At 61.2% G+C, this 14,898-nt stretch overlaps 2 protein-coding genes across 3 annotated transcripts; one reads left to right on the top strand and one right to left on the bottom strand.

The window, feature by feature from the left end:
• Positions 1-31: 31 nt before the first annotated feature.
• On the bottom strand, positions 32-6,911 carry SRPRA (SRP receptor subunit alpha). Its single transcript, XM_074561324.1, has 14 exons — positions 6,718-6,911; positions 5,829-5,912; positions 4,577-4,740; positions 4,290-4,450; positions 4,021-4,174; positions 3,389-3,539; positions 2,980-3,086; positions 2,674-2,792; positions 2,306-2,392; positions 2,041-2,213; positions 1,736-1,949; positions 1,496-1,659; positions 1,276-1,374; positions 32-1,163 (listed from the first exon to the last, which is right to left on the bottom strand). The coding sequence occupies exons 1-14, from the start codon at positions 6,835-6,837 to the stop codon at positions 1,035-1,037; spliced, it is 1,926 nt and encodes a 641-aa protein (XP_074417425.1). The 5' UTR covers positions 6,838-6,911; the 3' UTR covers positions 32-1,034.
• A 126-nt stretch (positions 6,912-7,037) lies between these two features.
• On the top strand, positions 7,038-12,403 carry FOXRED1 (FAD dependent oxidoreductase domain containing 1). Of its 2 annotated transcripts, XM_074561051.1 has the most exons (11): positions 7,038-7,180; positions 8,365-8,606; positions 8,739-8,849; positions 8,972-9,090; positions 9,187-9,281; positions 9,511-9,612; positions 9,727-9,803; positions 9,921-10,066; positions 10,973-11,102; positions 11,467-11,576; positions 11,911-12,045. In XM_074561051.1, exons 1-10 carry the CDS (start codon positions 7,057-7,059, stop codon positions 11,536-11,538), a joined length of 1,218 nt encoding a protein of 405 aa, XP_074417152.1. In that variant the 5' UTR covers positions 7,038-7,056; the 3' UTR covers positions 11,539-11,576; positions 11,911-12,045. The 2 variants fall into 2 exon arrangements, with proteins under 2 accessions (XP_074417152.1, XP_074417151.1); XM_074561050.1 differs by lacking the exon at positions 11,467-11,576 and having other exon boundaries at positions 11,911-12,403.
• Positions 12,404-14,898: the final 2,495 nt, after the last annotated feature.

Here is a 14,898-nt window from a genome sequence, read left to right as displayed (position 1 = left end):
GAGGAAACAGCTCCTGGCTGGGGGCAAGGTATTTATACACAGAGAACAAATTATGAAGTTTATTTTATATAAATTATGTCTCTTAGCAGACAGCATTCAATTTATTGCACTAGAGCACATCTGCGATACAGAGCTACAAGACATCGTAAGAGAGTTTTGTATTATTCAGTGTAGCACTTCAGACCGGGATCAAGAGGCACTCGAAGTCGGGGCGGGGGGAAGAAAGGGTGCAGGAAAGCAGCAAGCAGCCACCGTTATCTTCCAGTATTAATTGGGTTGGTTTTGGTTTTTTGTTTTTTGCTTTTTTTTTTTTTTCCTAGCAAATAACACTGAGGCCAGCGGGCAGGAGCCAGGCAGGGACACGCTGCTTTCCTTCTCCGGCCGCCGTTAGCCCTATGGGACCAAGCTGCCACAGCTCTCCAGCTCCTACCCAAATTCACGCTGTCCGGGTACCCTGCTCCGGAGTCCCGGCAACGACAGAAACGGGGACTTTAAGGCAATTTAGCATCTCCCCCTCCAGCCCAGCGCAGGCCGTTGCCATTTTTGGTTTATCATCAGCTTCGGTGGAGCCGCCACTAGCAGCAACATTAACAGCCAGATCTTCTACCGCTGCCGCTAAGCGGCGCCTGTCCTGCTCGCCCCTGACAAAAGTCATCCCTCTGTCCTCCCTAAGCTGGTCTAAAAAGCAAAAGCAACTCCCCAAAAACGCCTTCAAATCCCTCCAAAAGCACAGCAAGGTCCTTGCGCTGCGCTGCTCCCCCCATCCCCGTGCAGCACGAACAATACAAAGCTCTGGATTCAGCCTCCCCGCGAGGGAGCCTGCGTCACTTAAAACAGAATGAAGGAAGCCAGGGGAAGGGGTTTTGCTGGATAAAAGGGGTTTTATCCAAAAAAAAAAAAAACCAAACAACAAAACAACCTTGGCGCCGGTATCCCTTCATTCTGTTCTGCACTACACGGGAAAGACTAGTCGGTAACGGGGGTAAAGCATGTTCTTCTCGGACATCTGCAAACAGCGATTTGGTGGGTTTTTTTTAGGCCTTCATGAGCGCTGCGACCACGGCCTTGGCGTTAAGGCTTCGCAGATCACAGTAAGTTTGTCCGGTACCAACGAAAACGATGGGCTTGCTCGTGATGTAGGTCATGGAGATGGCGGCGCCGACCTGCCGAGGACAAGCGGCACCGTTAGCCTGCAAATCCCGTGTTTGACAATTCCCGTCTCTCCCGGTCACCAGCGGGAAGCTCCGGACGGAGCCATCTCGACGGTCTCCCTACCTTGTCATCGATGGTATCGAACTTGGTGAGGACAATCCCGTCGATGAGACGCGGTGTCTGGGCCATGGAGTGATCAGCCAGGGCCTTGTTGAACTTGACCTGAGGGAGAGAATGGATCCGAGGAACACATTTGTGGCGCTGCCACTGTCCAAATCTCTGATAAAACCTGCTGAAGCAGGTTTTCCCCCCTCCCCGATCTTTCAGGAAAGAAAACACGCACCAGCTGATCCACAGCCTCGTTTCCCACCAGCGCTTCCCCAACAAACAGGACCAGGTCGGGAGCATTGACGGCGATGAGTTTGGCCAACGCCGTCATCAAGGGAGCGTTGTCCTGCATGCGGCCCGCCGTGTCCACCAGCACCACGTCAAAGCCCTGGTTCCGAGCTGGGGAGAGGTGGAGGCAACATTAAGCAGGATACGGCCCCAAAACAGCCTCTCTCACCACCAGTTTTTCACCTACCGTAAGAGATGGCCTCCATGGCGATCCCCGCGGCGTCCTTGCCGTAGCCCTTCTCGTAGAGCTGCACCATGGTCCGCCCGCCGTGGCTCTCCGGAGGGTGCAGGGCGTTGAGGCGACGGGTGTGGGTGCGGAGCTGCTCCACCGCACCCGCGCGGAAGGTGTCGCAGGCAGCGATGAGGACGCTGAAACCGTTCTCGATGAGCCAGAACGAGATCTGCAGGTGGCAAGAGATCAAAAAAAGCCCGTTAGGAGCCGCAGCCCGACCTCAGCGCTGATCCCAGAGAGCCAGGAGGACCATGTCCTACCTTGGCCAGGTTGGTGGACTTCCCGACACCGTTGACGCCGCAGAAAGTGACCACGTAGGGTCGGCGATGGCGCTGGGCATCCATGACGTCGCGGAGGACGTCCACGCGGCGCTGGGGCTGCAGGATCTGCACGAGAGCCTCCTGCAGGGCCTGCTTCACTGTCGAGGTCACCGCTGGGAAGGAGGAGATAGAAAGAGAAGCCGTCACGCCTGGGGAACGCTCCTGAGGCCCAAACCACAAGCCAGGAGGCCAGGCGGCCACTTACTGGTGAACGTTCCCATCACCTTCCCTTCCAGTTTCTTAGCCACCGATTCACAGAGCTGCACCGCAATCTCAGCTGCCACGTTTTTTGCTTTGAGAAAAAAGACAAGAGGGGGGGGGGGAAAGTTAGCGCTGCTGAGGAGGTTGCGCACGCCAGACATCGGCGTCAAGGGAAGGATGGAGTCGGTGTGCAGGATCCCCACCAGTCTAGACCGCTGCCCCCCCCTTTTGATGCACTGTTGAGGGCTCCCCAGAGGCGAGGCAGGAACCACAGTTTCCTGTGGGCAAGAACGTCCCAAACTGTGGGCGCCCACCCGACGGAGCACGGGGAACCACCTCAAACCGCCCCTCTCGGAGCGGATCCAGACATACCGATCAAGTGATCCTTCATCTTCTCCAGTACGGGGTCCATGTCCTCTCTCGTCAAGCTCTTGGAGCCCACCAGGCCTTTCAGCATGCCAAACATGCCTCCCAGGCCACCCTTCTTCGTGCTGCGGAGAAGCAGAGGAGTTATCTTTGGGTTTGAGGAGCAAGTCCCACCGGGCACGCCACAACCAAACGCAAGAAGAGCCCACCACGCAGCTGCCGAACACACCAATTTGTCCCCACTGCGTTACTGGTTAGACTGGGAGAGAAACCAAGCAGCGCGTGGCAAGCAGGGGCTGCAGGAGCCTCTACCTGGGTTTCGAAGGGTTCTGAATAACCTTCTCCTCTTCAGCTTCATCATCGCTTTCATACTCAAGGTCGTAGAGGCGGCCGGGCTCACGATTTCGATCTCCCAGGGCCTGCGAGGCGGGGGAAAAAAGAGGCACATTGAAAAAAAATCGGCAGCCGCTTACCGTTATCTCCCCCTGCCACAAGAGCTGTCGCTGGCAGCAGAGGCAGCTCGGCGGAGATCTTTGCTCAAGCCCTCCAGCGCCGCCTGCAGCTGGAGTAAATACATTTTAGGCAGCAGCTTTAGGGGCTGGGCGCTGCCGTCCCCGTTTCTAGCACTTTCTCAGCCAACCGGGGAGCCCAGGCTGGGTTTGCAACGCCCAGCTGATCCCAGAACAACGCACTAAAGCGGAGCGACCCCGTTTTTCCTTACTATATCAGGGTCAAATTCCTCCACGGGACAAGCCTCCGCGCTGCCGTTGGTAGCGGAGTTACTGTAATCAAGTACTTTGGCATTAGAGTTCCCCAGATCCCACACTCGAGGCTTCTTCCCCTTCTCCTTCTGTGCCTCGGGCTTTGGAGATCTGCCGAAATAAAGACCAGAAACACGCTTTGTTCAGTGCAGTGAAGCGGCACCTTAGAAGGCGTGAAAACTAAAAGCCTGGATTACCCCAAAAAAGGCAGAAATTAAGGCTAAACCTGGCTGATTCCGAGTCTCCAGAGTTTATCTGAACTTTAACCCTGCATCAGGCCGCTTTGGCTCGAGCCAGGCATCGATGCGCCGCTGCCCTTTGCTCACAGCAGCAAAGCCTCAGCAAAAAGAGGTCCGGACCTCTCCCAGGCACGCGCTGGGTTTCTGCCTCTCCCAGGGAAGGGATCAGGCTCTATTTCCCCTCCCCCAGGACGCCCTCTCCCAGTCTCCCCGGCGAGCAGTGAAGTAAGGAAAAAGGAATAATGTCGAGGAAAGCAAGGATGCGGGTGTCACCGAAAGAGAGACTCGGCCATGGCTGAGGGACACCAGGAAAAGCTGGTTTGAAGTAGACCGACCGCGTCCTCGTGACCGACCTGGACTTCTCCCCTGCTTTCATGTGTCTCTTGAAGAATTCCTCCCGGTTCTTCTGCAGGATTTCATCCTTGGTCAGCTCCTCCTTCTCCCCGGCTGCGGAGGGCTGCTTGTCACCCGCCGATGCTTTACCAGGCGTCGCGACAGCTTCAATCCCTGACGGAAAGAGCCCCGACACGAACTCAGAGCAGCGTCTGGGTGCTACGAGAGGACCGGGAAAGCTCTGGAATATTTATTCTCCCCCCGCCATATCTTTCTCCCATCAACTCACCCTCTTTTTTGGAACCTTTGTTCTTCTTGTTCTTGACTTTCTCCTTTGGTTTCTCCCCTCGGGTTTCTATCATACACTTGACAGTCTTCTGGGACTTGAGAGACTGCTCAAACGTCTTCATTACCGTGGGAGCTCGGACTTTACTGCTCTCCTCTGCATCCCTGCGGGGAGGTGGCCCGTTAGCCTGAATTTCAGCTCTTCCCCCCACACCCCCGCCGTCTATTTCCACTCTAAATGGAAACCGGAGGAAAAAAAAAAAAAAAAAAAAGAAAACCAGGCTCTGCTACCGGAGGAGGCGCATGAAGTCGTCTTTAAAATCAAAGGTGCCGTTTAGGAGGCCCAGGGTGCCTTTCTGCTGGAACTCATTGCGATACTTGTCTCTGAACTCCTTATGAACGTCGTCTATCAACTTGTCGACGTAGGTTAAAGTCAGGATCTTCTGAAACCCCACCTGCAAAGCAGCACAGCGAAAAGACGTTGCTCTTTCAGCTGATTTAACTGCAGCGTCTAGCTGGCAAGGAAGCAAAAACCTCTCCGTTTGATACGGAGCTCTTTAATTCCGGCAGGCTTTAGGCTACGGTTTCTAGTCTGGCCTCCTGAGCTTTTAATATGCTCTCAAAAAACAGGAAAATAAAACGGCACAGCCCTGAGGTTCGCTTTAAAAGGCGACGCTAATAAAAATGGCTTGACTGTTTCATGGCAACAAAGACACGTAGCAAAAGAGCAGCAAGGTGTTTGCTTATCTTTAGGCACACGCCGAAGGTTGTGTGGATTTAGAAAGATAAGGGCAGACTGAAAGCGAGAGCGTTAAAACATTCTCAAAAGTAAAGAGGACGACACGTTTCTGGCTTTTTTTAAATAGATCTGGTCAAAGTAAAAAGTTTTATTAGAACGTAGCAGCCTGTACAGCTCCTATTTGAGGTTGAATGAGTTTTAATCCTATCGCAGATGATTAAAATAAGCTGCTAGCGCAGGGGCCTCTGACCAAGAGACACCCCCATCCACCCTCCAAGTCCACCGCGCTCCCTCGGGAGGAAGCGGCTACGCCAGGATCGGCACTCGGCTCCCCGACACCCTTCCACTGCCACATCGCGCCCCCAAAATCCCAGAACCAGGAGCCAAACCAGTGCTGGGAGGCGAGCTCCAGCCTGACGCAATTAAATCACCCATTTGCTTAAACCGTAACCGTTCCCCCTGTTTTCAGACCGGGTTTTTCCCAACGTATGAGCCCCACCGTGCCGTTTCAGCTCTGAATGGGCCTCAGTTTCCCCGCTGGGAAGGCGGGCAGCTGCTGGCACGGGAAGGAGGAAAAAAACACCACGCCAGGAAAAACCTTCCCATTCTCGACGCAGGAGCTGCTCGTCTTCCCAAGCCTCCTCGCCAGGTCAGCCACGGCTCCCCGTCAGATTTTGGGAAGGCAGCGGAAAGCCTCCCCACTTTAGGAAGCTTTTTTCCAACCGAGCCACATTTGAACACCCCTTTTTTTGCAGGCAACCCCCTCTCCCTCGGGGGTTTCAGGGCTGGAAGGAGGTTACTCACCACAAACACCAGCTCAAACTGGTTGTCCAGTTTGTACTTGAGGGTGAGGGCTTCATGGGTGAAGGAGTTGTTGCCGCCTCGCTCCTAGAGGAGAGGAACTGTCACAAGGGGGGGGGGCGCCAGCAGCGAGGAGACCCCAAAATCATCCCTGTCACCCCCCGCTGACCCCCACCCTCCCCAAAAAGGGGTCCAGCATCTCTTGCAGGTGGCCTGGCACCCCTCATAGCTGCCCCAGCACCCCTTATAGGTCGCCCAGCCGCCTTCACAGCCCCTCCAGCCCCCCTCACGGCTCCTCACAGCCCTTCCAGTCCTCTCACCGCTCCTCCACTACCCCTCACAGGCCCTCCAGCCCCCTCAAAGCCTCTCCATCACCCCTCACCGCCCCCCTCCAGCCCCCCTCACTGCCCCCACAGCACTTCAAGTCCCCCCCAAAGCCTTCCATCGCCCCTCCAACCCCCTCAAAGCCTCTCCATCACCCCCCACCTCCTCTCCAGCCCCCCTCACAGATCCTCCAGCCCCCTCAAAGCCTCTCTGTTACCTCTCACGGCCCCTCCATCCCCCCTCACAGCCCCACAACCCCTCCAGCGCCCTCAAAGCCTCTCCATCACCCCTCAGAGCTCCTCCAGCCCCCTCAAAGCCTCTCCGTTACCCCCCACCTCCCCTCCAGCCCCCTCAAAGCCTCTCCGTTACCCCTCACAGCCCCTCCAGCCCCCCTCATAGACCCTCCGGCTCCCTCACAGCCTCTCCATCTCCTCTCACGGCCCCCTCACAGCTCCCCCATCCCACCCCCCGTGCCGATGGTCCCATCCAGCCCCCCTCCCCTCAGGTAGATGGTCCCGCCCAACCTCCCCCGGTGGCCCCGTCCGCCCCCCTCCCGCCCCGCCCTCACCTGTAGGAGGACGGAGCGGATGAGGGCGTTGACGGGGGCGGTGGCGGCGGGCCCGCGGACGCCCTGGAAACACCAGAGGACGAGGCCGCCCTTGCTGAAGATGGTGAAGAAGTCGAGCATGGCGACGGCGGCGGCGGCGCCGGGCCCGGCTCCGCGCACACGTCGCACTGCTCCCCCGCCGCACTTCCGCCGGAAGTGCCGCCCCGCCGCGCTCCCATTGGCGGAGGGGACGGGAAGGGGCGTGGCGGCGGCGAGAGAGGGGCGAGGCGGAGGTGTGACGGAGGGGGGCGTGGCTCGGTGGGAGGGGCGTGGCTTGACGAGGGGGCGTGGCCAGGCGGCATGCTGCGCTGGGGGCTCGCTCTGCGCCCGCGGGGGGGGACACGGACCCCGGGGGGGGTCCCGGGGGGGTCCCCGGGCCGCCCCTTCCGCACCGCCGCCCCCCTCTGCTCCGACATCTTCCGCGGTGAGACCCTGGCGGGGGGGGACGGGGGACTCCTGGGCACCGGGGGCACGGGGGGGGGGGGGTCACGGGGGAAGGCGGGGGGGGAGTGTCAAGGGGATGGGGGTTCCCAGTGAAGAGGGGGTGTGGGGGTGTCACGGGGAGGTTCCAGAGGGGCTTTGGGGGGTGCCAGGGGACTGGAGGGGGTCCCAGAGGGGACCGGGGAGGCGGAGGGGGGGGTCCCGGGGGGAACTGGGAGGGGGGAGGTGTCTGGGGGTGGCAGTTCGCCGGGAATGGGGAGGGGGTCAAAGGGATGGGGGGGCTGCCAGTGAATGGGGGGTCTGGGGGGGTTAATGGGGGGGTCCCAAAGCGGCTTTGGCGAGGTCCCAGGGCACTGGGGGGGGGACGGAGGAGGGGTCCTGGCGGGTCCCGGGGGGAATTGGGGGGGGGGTGTCTGGGGGGGAAGGGGGGTCGCAGGGAATGGGGAGGGTGCCAAAGGGACAGGGGGATCGCTGGGGGTCTTGGGGGGGTTATGGGGGGGTCCCAGAGGGGCTTTGGGGGGTGCCAGGGGACTGGAGGGGGTCCCAGAGCGGCCTGGGGAGGCGGATGGAGGGGAACTGGGGGGGGGGGGGCTGTCTGGCGGGTGGCAGTTTGCAGGGAATGGGGAGGGGGTCAAAGGGATGGGGGGGGTCCCAGGGAGGGTGGGGGTCTGGGGGGGCTGTGGGGGGGTCCCAGGGGACTGGGGGGGGGGCGGGGGGGGGGGCGGAGAGGGGCTGCCAGGGGGAATTGGGTAGGGGGGGTGTCTGGGGGGGGGGTGCACAGGTTATGGGGAGGGGGATCAAAGGTGTGGGGGGGGGATAGGGGCTGGAGGGGGGGGGGTGTCCCAGAGGGGACTGGAGGGACACAGGAGGGACTGGAGGGGGGGATCCCAGGGGAATGGCGGGGGTGTCCTGGGGGGGGCCACAGAGAGTCCTGGAGGGTTCTGGGGGGGTCCCAGAGAGGCCTGGGGGGTCTCCAGGGAACTGGAGGGGCTCCGGGGGCGGGGGGGGGGGTCCCAGACAGTCCTAGGGGGTTCCCAGGGGATACAGAGGGAAGTGTGGGGGGGGTCTCAGAGGGAAATGGGGGGGGTCCCGGGGGGGCTGCCAGCTGTGCCTAGCCCTGGCAGCCCCCCACCCCCACCCCCCCGCCCTTCCCCAATCTCCCAGCAGAGCTGGGACAGAGCCTGGAGCGCCTGGGGCAGACTCTGAAGGCTCAAGTGCCGGCGTTGGGGGGTATGGAGGGGGGCTGGACCCCCCCGGGGACCCCCCCGGGCCCCCGGCCCCCCGAGGAAGCCGACGTGGTGGTGGTGGGGGGCGGCGTGGTGGGCTGGTCGGTGGCCTACTGGCTGAAGGCGCTGGAGGGCCGGCGGCGGCACGGCATGAGGGTGCTGGTGGTGGAGCGGGACCCCACGGTGAGACACCCCCCCGCCCCCCCCCCCCCCCCCAGGGTGGGATACGGCCTTGGGGACCCCCCCCCCCCACCCTTGAACCCCGGTTTCATTCTTTGGGGGGGGGACGGGACGGGACGGGGGTGTCTCCTTCAGTATTCCCAAGCTTCCACGGTGCTGTCGGTGGGGGGGATCCGGCAGCAGTTTTCCCTCCCGGAAAATATCCAGATGTCCCGCTACTCCGCCAGCTTCCTCCGCGACATCAACGTATGTGGGGCTATGTTTGACGGGGGTGGGGGGGGGGTGGGGAGAATGTGTTATTTATGGATGGGGGGGTCCAGCTCCACTCAATGGGGTGCCCCCCCCCCCCCCCACCACGCCGCTTCCAGGAGCACCTCGGGGTCCCCAGCGAGCCCCCCATCGACATCCAGTTCCAGCCTTCGGGGTACCTCTTCCTCGCCCCCCCGCAGGGCGCTGCCACGCTGGAGGCCACCGTCCAGCTCCAAAGGTGGGGGGGACACACAGGTGGGGGGGTTTATTTTTTGGGGGGGGGGGGCGTCTCATCCTGACACCCCCACCCCCCCTGCATGCTGCCCGTCCGCAGGGAGGAAGGGGCGCAGGTGGCCCTGCTGTCCCCCACCCAGCTGAAGGCAAAATTCCCCTGGATAGACACGGAGGAGGTGGCCCTGGCGTCTTACGGTACTGGGGGGGGGGGGACGGGGGGGACGGGCATGGGGACCCCCCCCTCCCATCACCCATCCCCATCCTCATCTCCATCCTCATCCTCATCCCGCTGGGTTCATCCTTCATCCCCACTTTATTTGGGGAAGGGGGGGTCCACCCACCCCCCAGGTTATTTTTTTGGGGGGGTCACACTGTGGTATGTGTGTCCCCCCCCCGCCAATGTGTTTTTCTTCCCCCCCCCCAGGTCTGGAGGATGAAGGCTGGTTCGACCCCTGGACCCTCCTCAACGCTTTCCGGCGCAAAGCCATATCCCTGGGGGTCCAGAGCTGCTCCGGGGAGGTGCGAGGTGAGATTGGCGGGGGGGGGGGACGGGGGACGACACAGCGGGGTACCCCCCCCCACACACCCCTGGGACCCCCCCATCTCACGCCTCTCCCCCCCCGCCCTCCTCCCAAACCAGGTTTCATCACCTCGGCTTCGGACACGATGCCACCGCAGGGACCGACGCCGCTCACCGCCCGCATCAAATACGTCCACGTGAGTGCGTGTGTTCCCCCCACCCCATGCTGGGAGGCGGGGGGGGGTCACCACGAGTGTCTGCGACACCCCCATCCCCCCCAAGTTTGGGTGACACCCCCCCGGCTCCCGGTGCAGATCCACGTGCCGGACAGCCTGGAGTACCAACCGGTCGCCTGCGCCATCGTGGTCAACGCCGCCGGCGCCTGGGCCGGGCAGCTGCTGGAGAGGGCCGGGCTGCCGGGGGGGCTGTGCCCCCCCCTGCCCATCCAACCCAGGAAGAGGTGCGGGGTGGCGGGGGGCAATTTTTGGGGTTCACAGTGGGGGGGACACATGGTGGCATCAGCTCTCTGTCGTGGGTGAAGCCCATGGGGGGGGCATAGCCCAGCACCCCTTTTTTTTCCAGGGGGGTGAACCCCTTGGTGGGTTTTTTTTGGGGGGGGGGGCATCCCAGCACCCACCAGCCCCTCTGTGATGGCCGAAGCCCTTGGGGGATTTTTTTTGGAGGGGTGTAGCAGTGGGGGGGGGGGGGGGCGCACCTGGTCCCTCCATCTGCAAGGTGGGGGCATGAACCGCTTGGTGCTTTTTTTTGGGGGGGGTGTCAGAGTTGGGGGGGTCACATCCCAGCACCCACCACCCCTCCAGCTTCAAGGGGCGGGGGTGGGGCAAGCGAATCCCTTGGTGCATTTTTTGGGGGGGGGGGTGGGGTGTCACACGGGGGGGGGTGCAGCGCATCACCCCCCACCCCTCCATCTGCAAGGGGATGGTGAACCCCTTAAAGCCTTTTTTTTTTTTTTTTTTCTGGGGGGGGGGTCACATCCTGGTACCCACCACCCCTCCGGTCTGGTGGGGAGCAATATGAACCCATCGACGCTATTTTTTTTTTTTGAGGGGGGGGGGGACACATCCCAACACCCCCCACCCCTCCATCTGCAAGGGGATGGTGAACCCCTTAGTCCTTTTTTTCTGCGGGGGGGGGGGACACACACACACATCCCAGCACCCACCACCCCTCCACTCCGGTGGGGAGCAATGAGAACCCCTCCACGCTGTTTTTTTTGGAGGGGGGGACACATCCCACCCCCCCCAAGTCCCCCAGCTTGGTGGAGAGGGGGGAGCGGGGTGCGGCCTGAACCCCTCAGCTCTATATTTTTTGGGGGTGCCCCCCCTCCGCCCCACAATCCCCGCAGGTATGTGTACTCCTGGCACTGCCCTGACGGCCCCGGCTTCTCCTGCCCCTTCCTCATCGACACCACCGGCGCTTATTTTCGCCGCGACGGCATCGCCGGCAACTACCTGGGCGGCATGAGCCCCCCCGAGGTGAGTCCACGGGGGGCGGGGGGCGGGGGGGGTCCCTCACGGCTGGGTGAAGAAGGAGGTCCTGGAGAACCTCAGCCTCCGAGGGTGGAAGCGTGCCTGGGAGGGATGGTGGCCTGGGAGGTGGCCTGGGATGGTGGCCTGGGAGGGATCCAGAGAGGTTGTCCCAGCGGCCGGGGAGCAGGTGAGGGACGCTAAAGCCCTGCTGGGATGGAACGCGGCCACCAGGAAAGCTCCTACGGGTGATTGGAGACAAAAGGAAGGCGAGGGAAGATGTGGGCCTTCTCCAGAAGGAAGCGGGAGACCTGGTCGCCCGGGATATGGACAAGGCTGAGGGACTCCATGACTTTTTTTTGCCTCGGCAAAGGGCTCTAACCACATGCCCAAGGCGCCGGAGGCAAAAGCAGGGATCGGGAGAATGAAGAACCACCCACAGTAGGAGAAGATCAGGTTGGAGACCATCAGAGGAACCTGAAGGTGCTCAAGTCCATGGGACCTGAGGAGATGCATCTGCGGTTCCTGAGGGAATCGGTGGATGAAGTTGCCGAGGACGAGAGGGAAGGGTTTGAAACTGGAAGAGGGGAGATTTAGATGAGATATTGGGAAGAAATTCTTGGCTGTGAGGGCGGTGAGCCCCTGGCCCAGGTTGCCCAGAGAAGCTGTGGCTGCCCCATCCCTGGAGGGGTTCAAGGCCAGGTTGGACGGGGCTTGGAGCAACCTGGGCTGGTGGGAGGTGTCCCTGCCCAGGGCAGGGGGGTGGAACGAGATGGTCTTCGAGGTCCCTTCCATCCCGAACCATTCCATTTTCCAGGAGGAAGAGCCGGATCCGGGCGATCTCTCGGTGGATCACGATTATTTCCAGGAGCAAATCTGGCCCAAGCTGGCTCGTCGCGTCCCGGCTTTCTCATCCCTCCGTCTCCGGAGTTCTTGGGCGGGCTACTACGACCACAACGCCTTCGACCGCAACGGGGTGCTGGGGCCTCACCCCAACTTAGAAAATCTCTTTTTAGCTGCCGGTTTCAGTGGCCACGGGCTACAGCACGCGCCCGCCGCCGGCCGGGCGGTGGCCGAGCTGGTGGTGAAGGGCCGGTACGAGAGCTTGGACCTGCGGAGGTTGGGGTGTAGGAGGCTGGTGGAGGGGGAACCGCTGGAGGAGGACGGGGTGGTGTGATGGGGGGGGACGGGGGGGGGGGAAACTGAGGCACGGCGCTGGGGAAACTCAGAGACTGCACTGGGGAAACTGAGGCACGGCGCTGGGGAAGCTGGAAGTTGATCTTGTGGCCCGCAGAAATAAAAGGGCTGGATGATGAGCGTGCTGGGGGGTTAAATGAGGGGGCCCCCAGTTTCCCCACCCCCAGCGTCCCCAATATCTGCCCCACCAGCCCAAGTGCCCCCAATATCCACCCTCCCCCCAGTCCCAGTGTCCCCATTATGCCCCAGTGTCCCCATTATGTCCTCGTGCTCCCAGTCCCATTGTCCCCCCAGTGTCCCCCATTGCCCCCCCCAGCACCCCCAGCCCTGCTGTCCCCAGTCTCAGTATCCCCCCAGTGTCCCCGCTACCCCCATTATCCCTCCACTGTCCCCAGCCCCAGTATCCCCATTAACCCCCCGTTACTCTCCAGTATCCCCAATTGCCCCCCCCAGTGTCCCAAAATACCCCCCATTATCCTCCCAGTGCTCCCATTATTGCTCCAGTGCCCCCAGCCCCAGTGTCCCCAGTGAACCCCCAGTGTTCCCCCAGTGCTCCCATTAACCCTCCAGTGGCCCAGCATCCCCGTTATCCCCCATTATTCCCAGTGCTCCCAATACCCCCCCCCAAGTCCCAGTGTCCCCATACCCCTGTCCCATTGTCCCCATTATACCCCATGGTCCCTGCTGCCCCCCCAGTTCTCCCCAGCCCCATTGTCCCCAGTCCCAGTATCCCCCCAGTGTCCCCACTACCAGCTATTCCCTCTCCAGAGCCCCCATTATGTTCCAGTGCTCCCAGTCTCCCCAGTGTCTCCGCAGTGTCCCCCCCAGTGCTACCATTATCCCTCCAGTGCCCCCAGTCCCAGTATCCCCAGTGACCCCCCACTATCCCCACTATCTCCCCATTACCCTCCCATTATTCCCAGTATCCCCATTACCCCCATTCCCACCCGTTACCCCCCATTATCCCCAGTATCCCCATTGCCCCCCAGTATCCCCCCATTACCTCCCCATTACCCTCCCATTATTCCCAGTATCCCATTACCCCCATTCCCACCCGTTACCCCCCAGTATCCCCAGCATCCCCATTATCCCCAGTATCCCCATTGCCCCCCAGTATCCCCCCATTACCTCCCCATTACCCTCCCATTATTCCCAGTATCCCATTACCCCCATTCCCAACCGTTACCCCCCAGTATCCCCAGCATCCCCATTATCCCCAGTATCCCCATTACCCCCCAGTATCCCCCCATTACCTCCAGTGTCCCCCATAAACCCTCAATACTCCCATCCCCCCCCAGTGACCCCCATAACCCATCATTGCCCCCCAGTATCCCCCATTACCCCCCATTCCCACCCATTATACCCATTACCCCCCAGTATCCCCCAGTATCCCCCCATTACCCCTCACTACCCCCCAGTACCCCCATTACCCCTCCAGTTACCCCCCAGTATCCCATTACCCTCAGTGTCCCCCCATAACCCCTCATTACCCCCCAGTATCCCCCATTAGCCCCCACTACCCCCTAATATCCCCATTACCCCCAGTATCCCCAGTATCCCCCCTTACCCTCCATTCCCACCCGGTATCCCCATTACCCCCCAGTATCCCCCATCACCCCCCAGCATCCCCATTATCCCCCATTACCACCCAGTATCCCCCATAAACCCCCAGTATCCCCATTATCCCCCTAGTATCCCCCATTACCCCCAGTATCCCCAGTATCCCCCATTACCCCCCAGCATCCCCATTATCCCCAGTATCCCCCCAGTATCCCCCATTACCCCCCAGTATCCCCCAGTGCCCCCCATTACCCTCCAGTATCCCCAGTATCCCCCCACTATCCCCCATTACCCCCCAGTGCCCCCCATTACCCTCCAGTATCCCCCCACTATCCCCCGTTACCCCCCAGTATCTCCCAGTGCCCCCCATTACCCCCCAGTATCCCCATTATCCCCATTCCCCCCCACTATCCCCCATTACCCCCCAGTATCCCCCATAAACCCCCAGCATCCCCAGTATCCCCCATTACCCCCCATTATCCCCAGCATCCCCCCAGTATCCCCATTCCCCCCCAGTAACCCCCATTCCCCCCCAGTATCCCCATTATCCCCCAGTATCCCCCATAAACCCCCAGCATCCCCAGTATCCCCCATTACCCCCCATTATCCCCAGCATCCCCCCAGTATCCCCATTCCCCCCAGTATCCCCATTATCCCCAGTATCCCCCATTACGCCCCTTCCCCACCCATTACCTCCCATTACCTCCCAGTAGCCCCCATTACCCGCCATTCCCACCCGTTACCCCCCAGTATCCCCAGTATCCCCATTATCCCCATTATCCCCAGTATCCCCCATTCCCCCCCAGTATCCCCCATTATCCCCATTATCCCCAGTATCCCCCATTCCCCCCCAGTATCCCCAGTATCCCCAGTATCCCCCATTCCCCCCCAGTATCCCCCAGTATCCCCATTATCCCCAGTATCCCCAGTATCCCCCATTCCCCCCCAGTATCCCCCAGTATCCCCATTATCCCCAGTATCCCCAGTATCCCCCATTCCCCCCCAGTATCCCCCAGTATCCCCATTATCCCCAGAATCCCCAGTATCC

The sequence above is a fragment of the Larus michahellis genome, chromosome 17 (assembly GCF_964199755.1).
Source record: "Larus michahellis chromosome 17, bLarMic1.1, whole genome shotgun sequence".
NCBI lineage: Eukaryota > Metazoa > Chordata > Aves > Charadriiformes > Laridae > Larus > Larus michahellis.
The sequence above is the reverse complement of the archived record's forward strand: the minus strand, read 5'-3'. Positions and strand labels throughout refer to the sequence as shown.